Here is a 13,117-nt window from a genome sequence, read left to right on the forward strand (position 1 = left end):
CACCTTCTCTACAACCTTCCCCACAAAGGGGAGGTTGGAGACAGGACGAAAGTTCTTCAAAACAGCTGGGTCCAGGGAAGGCTTCTTGAGGAGGGGCCTCACCACCGCTTCCTTTAAAGGTTGCGGGAAAGACCCCTCCATCAAGGAGGCGTTGATTATCGCCTGGAGCCAGCCTCATGTCACCTCCCTACTGGCAGAAACCAGCCAGGAGGGGCACGGGTCCAATAAACAGCTGGCGGCATTCATTGCCCTCACGGCCTTGTCCACTTCATCAGGGGTCACAGGCTCAAACTCGCTCCAGATAACATGACTAAGACCAGCCCCCGGCAACTCAGCTGGCACTGCCCAGTCGGAGTCCAGGTCTCTCTGAATCTGAGCGATTTTGTCCGAAAGAAACTGAACAAACTCCTCAGCTCTCCCCTGCAAGGGTTCCTCCGCCTCCTCCACTTTAAGAAGGGAGCGGGTCACCCTAAACAAGGCGGCCGGGCGAGATTCTGCGGACGCAATAAGTGCGGAAAAGTGAACACGCTTTGCCGCCCTTATCGCCACTAAATAAGTCCTAAGATAGGCTCTTAATAGTGATCGGTCAGATTCAGAGTTACTGGCCCTCCAACGTCGCTCTAGACTTCTCTTGTGGCGCTTCATCTCCCGGAGCTCCTCAGTAAACCAAGGCGCCCTCCGGGGACCACCACCACAGAGAGGTCGCAAAGGCGCAATTCGATCCAGGGCCCCGGACGCCACCTCATTCCAGGTCACAACCAGGGACCCGGACGAGTTGTGGACAAGGGAGTCAGGTATTTCCCCAAGCTCCTCCTGGAACCGCTATGGGTCCATTAGGCGTCTGGGGCAGAACCACCTAGTCGGCTCCCTCTCCCTGCGATGGGGGAGTGATGCTCTGAAGTCCAGCCTCAATAGGAAATGAACTGTCCATGACAAGGGCGAGATCTCTATTCCCCTTAATTCCAGATCATGTCTCCATTGCCCCGAGAGAAACACAAGGTCGAGTGTGTGACCACCCCTATGAGTCGGATCCTGAATTACCTGGGTCAGGTCCATGGTTGCCATGGAAGACATGAACTCTTGCGCTGCCTCTGAGCGATCGCCGAGTGATGGTAGGTTAAAGTCCCCCAGTACCATAAGTCTGGGGAACTCCACCGCCAACCCGGCTACTGACTCCAGCAATGCAGGCAGGGCTGTTGCAACGCAGATGGGAGGTAGGTACGTCAGCAGCAAGCCCAACTGAACCCATGAACCCAACTTCAATTGGAGGGACTCACACCCAACAACCTCCGGGGCAGGAATCCCATGAGGACTCAAGGACTTCCGAGCGATGACTGCCACTCCCCCACCCCTGCCCTGATGTCGAGGCTGATGAAGCACTACAAACCCGTCCGGGCACATCTCCGAGAGGGAAACACCCCCCTCAGGGCCCAGCCAGGTTTCGGTTATACATGCCAGGTCCGCCCCGCTGTCCAATATTAAATCACGGACAAGGGAGGCTTTGTTGACAACGGACCTGGCATTAAGCAACAGCAGCCTACAACTAGGGCCCTGTACTCCCCTGTCACCAGTACTACAGGATGAGCCTTTTGAGGGGCCGGAACAAGGAATCGCTCTAATATAGCGAGTCCTCGTTCCCCAAAGATGGCCTGCCCCTCGGCTCCCACCATATCTGCCCATCCCAGTCATAACCGGGATGCTCCGACCTTCTCCCCTCCCCGGAGTACCCCCACCCTCACCAGCCTTCTCCCTTCAATACAGACCAAGCCCAAGGGTAAGTCCTGCCCCCCCTACTTTTATATAAATAAAATATAATCTGTCTAATATTCACTATAAATCGTTCAGGTTTTTGATCAAAAACTTGGCATCACTGACAAGGCAAAAGGCAAACATATCCACAACTCTATTAACATATCTAACACCAAGAAGACATCCCACATCTCTGTCTTTTTCCTGTTCCAATGGTGAGTTATTTACTGAACATTTCATTTAGTATCATGCATGTTTTACTTCCATCATATATTGTCTTCTCACATTCAGCAAACAACCAACTTCATATTCAAGCAAAATATTTCATGATTCAAGCCTCTTTATAGTATTGGACTCTTTCTCTAAATTACAAATATAGGGTTTGTTGGGTTTTTTTTTGCAAATTCGTATGTATCTCAGTGACCATCCAAAATTTGGAATGCCCAGTCTGCTTAGCATTAAGCCAAAATTCCCAAATATTATTCATTCTTATTTCTCAAATTGTACCTTTTAAATTAGAATTGTACCAATTTCCCTAAGACATTTAACAAATTAAATGCCCCTACTGTTTTTTGCATCCAGTCTTGTTATTATTACTTTTACATTAGGGAACAATAATAGTATTCTTCCAATTGTCGGGGAAAAAATGACTGTGCTAAAGAGGTTTCATAGCCACTCCAAAACAACATAAGTATTCTCCAGTTATACCATATATACCTTCAAACTTTACCTTTTTGAAATCTCAGAATTGTTTTATGGTTCTCTTTTCATTATATTTTTTCTTGAACAGTAACATTTATAGCCTGGATTTCAGTTCCGTTCTTAACATCATATTATTCTGATACAAATCTTTAAAATGCCTTCTACTGTGTGTCCCTGAAAATAAGCCTTAGCCTGGTTTTTAGGGTGTGCCTAATATAAGCCCTACCCCAAAAATAAACCCAGGGAGTGGGTGTGGCCAGCACAGGAGGCAGCAAGCACATGGGGGCTGACATTGTCCTCCAGGCCTTGCTGCCCAGAACGGAGGTTGGGGACAGCGGCCATGTGGCTCCAGAGGTCTGTTCTGGTCATTGGAGGCCTCCTCCATGTCTCTGCCACCCAGAATGGAGGTTGGGCAGTGGCTGCATGGTTCTAGATGTCCATTCTGGGTATTGGAGGCCTCCAGGCCTCTGCAACTACACCATCAGGGAGAAGGAGCTATTGGCCATTAAGGTGGTGTTTGAGGCCTGGAGACATCATTTGGAAGGGGCTCAGCATCAAATTGAAGTCTGGACAGACCATAAGAATCTGGAAAGTTAGTAGACCGCCCGGAAATTGAACCAACAACAGATTTGGTGGTTTATCTTCTTCACGAGTTTCAATTTCCGCATTACATTCATACCAAGCGGTCGCAACCAAAGAGTGAATGCTCTTTCAAAGAAACCAGAATACTCCCGTACAGAAGACAAGCTTCTGCCCAGGGCTGTTCTGCCCATAGAGTCTTTCTCTGCAGTTTGGGAACCACTAGATTTATGGGATCAGATTCAGGAGGCACAACAGCACAACGCATGGGTGGCTCAATGAAGGGAGGAGTTAAGGCTAGACTCCCCATGGACCGTCATGGATGGACTCCTGAAATATCACAATTGGCTCTATGTTCCAGCAGGGCCGCTCAGAGGACTTATTCTCAAACAATGTCATGATAATCCTGCAGCGGGGCATTTTGGCCTTTACAAGACATTCTGGTGGCCCCGAGTATGACATGATGTCCAGGCCTACATCATGTGTTATGTATGGTGTAGGCAGGCCAAATCAGCAACGGGGCCTCCACCAGGTCTACTTCAGCCCTTACCAACACCCAAGAGACACTGGGGAGCACTGTCCATGGACTTCTTGATGGACTTGCCCCCGTCTTCTGGCTTCCCAACGGTGTTTGTGCTGGTAGATATGCTGACTAAGATGGCACATTTCATTCTTTGCCGTGGCTTGCCGTCAGCCCGCACCACCACTCGCATGTTCATCCAGCATGTTTTCCGGCTGCACAGCCTCCCTGATAGAGTCATTTTGGATAGAGGGGCTCAATTTAAGGCCGGTTTCTGGAAAGGGCTGATGGCCTAGACATACAAATCTGCCTGTTGTTGGCGCATCATCTGCAAATGGATGGCGGGACCAAGAAAGTAATCAGAATCCTAGAACAATATTTATGCTGTTTCATGAATCAGCAACAGGACAATTGGGCAGACTATCTTGCAGTAGCCGAGTTTGCTTTTAACAATTCACAGCACATCTCCAAATGTATGACACAGTTCCTGGCCAATGTGGGATATCATCCCTGGTTTTTTCCCTTCTCGCAGCTCGACATGCCAGTTGCCACAGCTATTGAATATCTGATTGAGTTACAGGGTTTCCATCAATTGGTGTGACAGCAATTAGATAAGGCCAAGGACTTTACAATAAAGTCGCCAATCAGTCATGGCAAGATACACCTGCATTAGCTATGGGAGATCGGGTATGGCTGTCAACCAGGCACCTTCCATCACACTGGCCTGCCAAGAAACTGGGCCAACTATACCTAGGCCCTTTTCCTACTGAAGCCATCATTAATGTGGTTGCTTATCGGTTAACATTGCCATGTTTGTTACGGGTGTATCCGATCTTGGTCCCTCTTGGTTTCAGAACAACCGTGTCTGCTCCACCAATCGGAATGTCCCCCACTGGAACAGCAGAACAGAGACAGCACTCCTGAGTATGAGGTCGCCAGTATTCGAGATTCCCTTTGGAAAGGCCGATTTCAATATTTGATTGAGTGGAAGGGCTAGGGACCGGAGGAATTCACTTGGGAGGACATGACCACCATGTATGCTCCTGCCTTGATGACAGTGTTCCACAAACAATTCCCTTCATGGCCATATCTGGCCCATCAGATCCGGGGGAAGGGTCCTGCAGTGAGGGATAGTGTTGTGAGACCTTGCCTGGCAGCAGATCCGGCAGCCAGGTCAGATGAATTGGATGAGGGGGAAAGGTTGCCTGCGGTCACATTGGAGTCTATGGAAGGCTCTGAGGAGCATGAAGACTCAGAGCTAGATGTGACATCTGGCCCATCTACTCATGCTCAAGCAGAGAGACAGCTGGATTAGAGGCCTGAACTAAGTGAAGAGCAGGAGCAGCTGGGGCCTGTTCCAGATGCATGGATGCACAGGGAGGAAAGGCGTGCAGGACAGTGAAGGGCGGTGGGGCGGCCCTTCAGAAAAAGTAAATGATTCTAAGAAGCTATGCCCTAGCTGGACTATAAAGAGGAGTGGTGTGGGAGGGGCTGGTTGCCGATAGCAACCGTTCAGTAGCTTTGTGCTACTGTCGTTGGATTTTTTGCCTCAGGTTTTTCGGATTTCTGTGTGTTTGAGTGAGTTAAACCTTGAGCATTCCAGCTGAGAACTCAGAGACTGGTCTTGTTTGTTTCAACAGCTAAAGGACTGGTTGAGTTTTGTTCCATAAAAGCTGTGTCAAAATAAAAGGGGTTTATCTTATCAAGTCTTGCCTTTTTTCATGCAAAGGGGTTTTTCCTCACAAGTAAGTGGTTGAGCAGTATTTGCAGATGCTGGGACAGAACAGATTGGGGGCAGTGGCCGTGTGGCTCTGGAGGTCTGTTCAAGTCATCAGAGGCCTCCATGCCTCTTCCACCTAGAACAGAGGTCAGGCGCAGTGGCTGCATGGGTTTGGGGGCAGTAGCCACATGGCTCCAGAGGTCCATTCTGGGCGTCTGATGCCTCCTCCATGTCTCTGCTGCCCAGAACGGAGGTCGGTGATAGCCATGCGGCTTCCAAGGTCTGTTCTGGGCAGCAGAGGCATCTTCCAGAATAAACACTCTTTGGCCAGAGGCTGAAAGCTTTTGGGGGCCACGATCTTGTGCTCAGGCACTCATCCACTTTTGCAGAGAATGGGTGCCTGACATCCCGCAAGATCAGGCATCCAGAAGCTTCCGGGCTCTGCATGAAAAATGTTTGCACACCAACAGGAGGTTTGAAGCAATGTGATTTTGTTGCCCCAAACCTCCCTTCAGTGTGGAAATGCTTTGGAGGTGACTCATTGAGACTGCCTGCCACTCCAGAAGTGGGCGGCAGCTCGGTGAGCCAGAGAAGCTGAGCAGGGTGCACTTGTCCTGCTCTCCCTGTGTTCTCACGGGAGCAGACAAAGAAACAGGCTGGAGAGGAGACTCATCTTCACAAGGTAAGTGACCCAGCACGGCAGGATGGGGGGGGTAGAGCAATTGTGGGGACCCCAGAGAGTTAGGTATTTCAGTTGGTTGGGGATGGCCTTGGGTTGTCTGAAGCAGGTGGCTTGTTCCATCACTAAGCCTCCCACGGCATTCTCCACCCTGAGATAACTCATGTTCACTTAACGAGACGTGCATTCGCCCACGCATTAAATTAGTGAATGGGAGTGATCGCATTCAAGGTATGAGATTCACTCCTACAAATCCTTGAGTTATGAATGGAATGGGCAGGCTCCATTACATTCGTAACTCGAGGACTACCTGTGCTTGGTTTGACCAATATTAAATTCAGCAAGGCCCAGTTCATATATTCTGGGTAAGAAAAAATTGCAAGCAACTCATTTTTATTTTTCAGTGTTGGTGTCAGAATCCAGTTATATTTCCTTTCTCTCTATCTTCTCTGAAATAAAACCAATTCTTACCCTCTCCTGGATCCTGCCATACTCCTAAGGGGGAGGGGGGGTATGCATGCGGGTTTTATTACTTTCACTTCCTCTATTCACTACAAAGTAACCTTTTGCTTATTTGCTTTTGGATCTGCTAATCATCACAATGTAACCATTTGCCTTTCATCCTATGCCCCTCTGAACTCCTCCTTACCGGCCAGCTAGGAAAAAGGGTGAAAAGATGCAGCCTCCGGGATCTGATTTAATTAACCATCATCAAAATAAGGTGTGAGGAGCTGTTGAATGATCGTGCCCAACGGAGCTGGATTGATGTTATCTTTCCTGGATTTAACACCTAGAAATCTGCCGGTCTGAATCGCCCGGAAGAACTGTGGGATGGGGGTTGCTTAGGGACACTTTAAAACATCGATTTGTAAGGAAATCCCTCAGATCCCGTCTATCATGCCTGCTATCAATTTCTCTTAATAAAAGTTCCTGTTGGAAGAACCATTTCCAAGAGTTCTGCTTTCTTAAGATGTGGATTGAAGTGGTTCCTTACAGTTGGTATGTTTGGCAAAATACTGCTGAAGTGACTAGTACTTGTAGAAGTTGGATTTGATGTTCTGAAATCCCTATCAATATTAGGTTGTCAATGAACACCTTGGTATCCACTAGGCTTTCTATTCCCCTCAGTAATTTTTTTAAAGTTTGTTTTATTAAAAAAGCACTTTTGGAAGTGGCATGTTGCAAAAGAACAACTTGTAGTATCTTTATTTATAGAAGTTCTTCTGGTTCAGATATGGTCCCAGGTGTATTTTTAGAGAATAAATATGCACTCCAGTGCTTTGTTTGAAAGCAGGCCCACCTGCTCATGAAAACACAAAGGCAAGCTGGATATTGAAAAGATTCCTGGAGGACTGAAGTGGTTAGCAGAAAGTGACTTCACTTGATCAGTGGGGTGGGGTGGGGGTGTCTTGGGAGGTTAAAAAAAAGAAAATAACTTCACTTGTTCTGTAGGTGGGCATTTAATTATTAATGATATCTGCCATGACTAATGAATAGACAAGAGTTTGTATGACAGTCATTTATAAGAGTAACGTCAGTCCTCCCAGGTAAATAAGACAGAAAACACAATAAGGTGTTCTAATTGTACTTTTAAGACTACATTAACAGAATCTTGCTAGTCAAATATCCTGCTACCACTTTTAGCCACTTGATCAATTAGGGCAGATCTTTCCTAAGTTTCTTTCTCTGACCATTAAGCTACTGGGGATTCCCCTCTATCTTGTCTAATTGTTTCCTAAGCAATATACCATTCCTCATTTCCTAATGTCATTCTCTCATAACCATTATAAGTAAGCAGAAGTTTCTTTCAAATTTCAAATGTTCTAATTATCCTCCTCCCCCCCAACACAATTTGGTACCTGATTTATCTTTAGTATTTATTCAATCCCTTAGGATGCCTCTGGAAAAACAGATGGTGGGTGCTGCCAAAGAAACAGTGGTATTAACACAGCTTACCCCCATAGCCCTTCGGTGAACAGCAGAGAACCTGGCAAGGAAGATATTCCTAAATATCAGGTAACCTGAATGTCTCAGCTGAAATCTATATACAAATCCAATTTGCATGAACTGAAAATTAATCTTTACATTGAATTTCTACCTATTGCCACAAGGCCATAATAGCAAAAAAGAGCTTTATAATTTGCATGGGTGTAGGGGCAAAATATATATGAATTATTATACTTGGGATTGCAGTATAAAAGATTAAATGTATTTTTGCATAAATATATGTCTTAATTTCCTATGTGGCAACAAGTATATATATTCCATCAGAAAGAAAAAAAAGTTTAAATAAATGAAGCTCATAGTTATGGGATATGATATGTTTCTTACTTTATCTGCCAATGGTGGTGACTATCCAGCAGAACTCAGGGAGTCTTCAGAAAATCCTTCTGCTTTGCAATTGCTTCTTCTGGGATCCAATAATATGTGCTTGTAGAGTAAAGCTGAGTTAATGTAGAATTAGAATATGACAGTTTATGACAGTAATTAGACACATGTATGCCCTTGTCGTCTTTATTTGTAGTATGTCAGACCTGCTTCTGATGTCAACATGCTAGGTGAGATGATGTTTGGTTCAGTAGCAATGAGTTACAAAGGCTCAACACTGAAAATTCACTACATACGGTGAGTTGGTGTCTCCAGTTCCGTGTTATTATATCAGAGTTGGAATTGTATTTGGAATTATTGACTCATGGCATTGTTTAACCTTTCAGCTCTCCTCCACAACTTATGATGAGTAAAGTGTTTTCTGCTAGAGTAGGCAGCTTCTTTGGAAGTACGAATAGGTAAGGCGATCTTTATTTTCTGTTTCATTTCAGATTCTTAACTATAAGAAAAAATCCTTGGAAGTTCAGTTTATATTATTTATAAAAGTAACATTCAAAACTAATTCGTAATAAAGTAGACTGTAATTTTGTTTATAAGAATAAAGATCAACAATATACAGGAAGAGCAAAACTCCTCTGCAGAACCACAACACTTGTAATAATGTAAAATCTCTAAATTTAGGCCAGGATTAAAATGATATATTAACTGACTTGATTGGAATTGGAATATACAGATCTACAGAAGGGAACAAAATGTTTTATTTTAATTTATTTTAATCCCACCTTTATTATTTTTATAAATTATTGAAGGTGGTGAACATATTTCATACTCGTTTCTTATCATATTTCCCCTTATGTGTAGACAATAGGGTCAGGAGAAATGGCCTTTCAAATTCTTCACCAAATTTGTCGATAGAGAAATTAAGTAGATATTTTTTCTAATTTTCTTCAGGGAAAGGAATTTCATAATGATTGAAATCCTCCATACTATATAACTCTACTACCAAAAAAGTACAACTGAGAAAATTCCTACCTAAAAAAAAAAATGTGTAGATCTTGCATTAGCCCTGATCCACCTAGCCTTTAGGACCCCAAGTCGTGTTTTCCATTGTGCCTAGGGGTCTGATAATAGTGAGAGCTTCTATAGTGGTTGCTTTGAATCTCATCTAGTGATGAAGTCTGCTGCTGACTATGGTTAATTTTTATTTTAGTGTAGTTTTAGTGATAGTTTTTATATGTTTGTATATTTTTATAGGTTTGTATATTTAGTTATTTTTTCTAATTATTATAGTTGGCCACAGAATCAAATAAATTAAAATAAATACATTAACCATTCACTATGTCATTATGGAATGTGGTAAATTAAAGCAGCTATACATTGATGAGGAGATTGCCCATTGAAAGAATAAAATTGCAAGACTTTACTGTGTCCATTAACCAGCACAAAGAAATAGATATGCAAACATCTGAAGCTGAATTTACAAGATTAGAATAGTTAAACAAAGTACATACAAAAAGCATTGGCTAAAAACAACATTAAAACAGAATGCTAAGCTAAGGAACAAAAGAAAAGACGTGTTAAACTAGACAATTGAACTAGTATAAATTTTAAAATGTAATAATTTAAACTTTAAAATTCCAGGAAAGGCAAAAATTCTCTTGCCAAGTTGCAAAACATGTCCAAATACACTGCACAGGTATCCTCGACTTATGACCACAATTGAGCCCCAAATTTCTGTTGCTAGGCAAAACATTAGTTAAGTGAATTTTGGCCCATTTTACGACCTTGCTTGCTTCCCCATTGACTTTGCTTGTAAAAAGGTCGCAAAAGGTGATCATGTGATCCCAGGACATTGCAACAGTCATAAATATGAATCAATTGCCAGGAATCCGAATTTTGATCACATGACCATGGGGAATGCTGCAATGGTTGTCAGCATGAAAAATGGTCATGTCACAGTGCCGTAGTAACTTTGAACCATCACTAAATGAACTGTTGTAAATCGAGGACTACTTGTATTCAACACATTAAAATTTCTTTAATAGTTTCATCCTTAAAAAATACAGAGTATTATCCATCAAATTATCTGAGAGTGGATAACAATAAATGCTGTAGAATTTTTCTGCTTGGCTGCAAATCCCCATTCAGCCTAGAATCCTGTCATCAGAATTCTAAATCTCCCCCTCATTACAAACTCGCCTTGCAAAGCAGTAAGAGTCATTGGAAGACAAGCACATGAAGAGGGGGAGAGACTGGGCAGACATATTTTCACTCTCCCACATAGTGCGAACTCTTCCTAATTTTAATTGATGGTTTTCGTACACCTTTAACTGTTCTCCTTTAAAATCTCGTATGTTGCCCAGATATGGCCATCCTGCTGAGGCTTTCTTATGAATCCTCACCTCGGACAGATTGTGTTTTTATAGAGAGAAAGAAACAGATCCTTTCTCTGTGTGGAGCGGCATGAAACAATCTGAAAGAAGAAACAATTTACTCTTTGACTCATGACTGCAGCAAATTGAACTTCAGGAGAAGGAGAGCTTCAGGAAGAAAGAGACAGGGGCTGCCACTGTTTCTCTCTGCCTCCTGAGAAGTACACCAAGAAGAAACCTGTTCTTTTGCCTGACAGAAATGTTGTGTTGTCTAGGAATAATATAATTGGTTCCAGGCATAGGATTTGAGATGCATACCGGTACTAGCATTTGGACAATGCTGTAACTTTTGCTGTAACTTCAACAATTAATGATAGGAATAGTTTGTGTTCTGTTGCTTTAAAGGTTAAAGTTGTGGATTGTATGTCAACAAAGCTACTTACATTATTCTTGTGCACTTTAAGCTTCTTGCCTCATAGCTTGATATCTTAGGGAATACTGCTTATCACAACATTTTCTAATATTATTTGAGAAATAGGCTATTCTAATGCAACATGACAGTGTGAGAATTTATTTTCCATTATAGTTCCCTCAGATAAGAGAAACAAAAATATAATTAGGTCAGCTGAATCCAAAAGAAACAGGTAAAGGAAAAAGATGTAACTTTGGCATATTTATATGGCTGTGATAGAGTCAAAATCAATCACTGCATTCTTTGCTTAGATAGTTTTTTTTTAATTTCCATCAAGCAACAATGCCACTCCATGTGGATCAATAATACATTGAGAGGATTTAGCCCATGTTTTACAATAGACAATGTTTTACAAGTGATAATACTAAGTTTGATTACCATTAAGAGACTTTTGCATATAATTTATAGATTACCTGAAGGTGATAAAGTAAAAATCTTGCAAAATCATCAATTTTTATAATTAAGATTAGTAGCGAAAAAATCTCTTTAGCAATTTAAGTTTTGTTGAAAGTTTAATACCTATCTTGAATGGCCTTTTCTTTTTCAAGCTTGCAAGGTAGTTTTGAATACATCAGTCAAGATCAATCAAGGCTGAATTTGCATTCAAATGGCTTGGGCCAGTGTCAGAATGGAAGTACTCTAGGTAAATATATCAAATTAAAATTAGCAGATGTGCAGGGCTAACTGCATAGATCATATCCTTTGGTTGGTTCTTAACATTTCAGACTTTTCTGATCCTTGAACTGTATATTTCTCTTATTGCCCACTTTAGGTGTGTTACCACCATGTAGCAACATGTTGCTTCATGGTATACCTGAAGGAGGGGCTTTCTGGCTCATGCAGAGTGCTTTCTTTGCAGGTTTGTGTGCAATGTTGAGTACAGCATGATGCACCTCTCTACACTTTGAGATGCTGTAATATCTGTTCCCATGGGATCAATAACTACTCTCTATAAATAGAATAAAACAATTGGTCTTCATTTTTATTATTGAATAAAATTGCAAAAGATGCCTCTAATGATAGACATCTTAAAATATTGGGCTACATTAATTGAATTCCTTCATCAATAGTACTTTTTCAGTGAAATAGCACTTATTTGATGCTAAAAATTGTGTTTTTCCAGTTTTGAGAATTGTTTTTTCCAGGTTATTTTTTTTTGAAGTTATTCTTTCTTACACATACAATAAATGCTAGCGTATTTATTTGCCACACTTTTTCTGTGATTCCCACTTCCTTGCTTCAACTAAAAAAATCACCAAATGAGCTCAAATGAATTTAATAAAGGAATAATATTTTGGAAGTGGACAAATTATAAAAGTGTGTGACTTATTCTTAGAAGGATCACAAATCTTACATGCTTTCTAAATCTAGTAATCTCTTTAATATCAATTTATATTTATTTAAATATTTCTTTCATGTGGTGTTGCAACTTGCTGCTCTGCTAGCATTGATTATTGAACCAGAAGCTTTTCAAAAATAGATAATTACTGAGTGCAAATGTGCTAAGTTCTATAGTATCTAAAATGTTGGATTTAATTTAAATAATTTTCCCTAAACATGTACATTTTTGTAGCTTATAAATAAAAGATTATTTGTTAACCCATACATGAAAGGCTTTGATTCAATAAATATTTTAATTCTGCTAAGTGCTATAATGTCCTAAGAATTTGTTTTCAATTTTAATTATATTTTTCAACCTTGCAACTTTTATAAAAATATGAGAATTTCTAGAGAATTTATTAAAAACACCACATTAAAACATTTGTAGAACAGTGCAAAGTGACATATTCCTTCTAAACAGCATTCCATGCAGATAAATTGATAAATTGAACAAAGTAATTGATTCTAACTATGAACTTTTAGAAACTTTGTAAATCCTGAAAGTGGTCAGCATTTGTTTTTCTAAAATGTGGTTGATGATGAGGAAAATACATCTTTTTGTTTTGCTGGATCAAACCAAAGACTACCCCTCCAGTAGCTAACCACAAATATCAAA

At 41.7% G+C, this 13,117-nt stretch overlaps 1 protein-coding gene across 6 annotated transcripts in view; it reads left to right on the forward strand.

The window, feature by feature from the left end:
- Positions 1 to 13,117, forward strand: part of FNIP2 (folliculin interacting protein 2) — a 73,580-nt gene that overhangs the window by 21,511 nt on the left and 38,952 nt on the right. For 5 of the 6 annotated variants that reach the window (XM_039319376.1, XM_039319377.1, XM_039319373.1 and 2 more), the window contains 5 exons: positions 7,843 to 7,965; positions 8,474 to 8,574; positions 8,664 to 8,735; positions 11,670 to 11,764; positions 11,894 to 11,980. In XM_039319376.1, the coding sequence (XP_039175310.1) occupies positions 7,843 to 7,965; positions 8,474 to 8,574; positions 8,664 to 8,735; positions 11,670 to 11,764; positions 11,894 to 11,980 (478 nt within the window). The remainder of the gene's footprint in view (positions 1 to 7,842; positions 7,966 to 8,473; positions 8,575 to 8,663; positions 8,736 to 11,669; positions 11,765 to 11,893; positions 11,981 to 13,117) is intronic. The other variant, XM_039319375.1, reaches the window with a different exon arrangement.

This window comes from Crotalus tigris, unplaced genomic scaffold (genome assembly GCF_016545835.1).
Source record: "Crotalus tigris isolate CLP2741 ecotype Arizona unplaced genomic scaffold, ASM1654583v1 scf7180000023581.319791, whole genome shotgun sequence".
In the NCBI taxonomy this organism is placed as follows: Eukaryota; Metazoa; Chordata; class Lepidosauria; order Squamata; family Viperidae; genus Crotalus; species Crotalus tigris.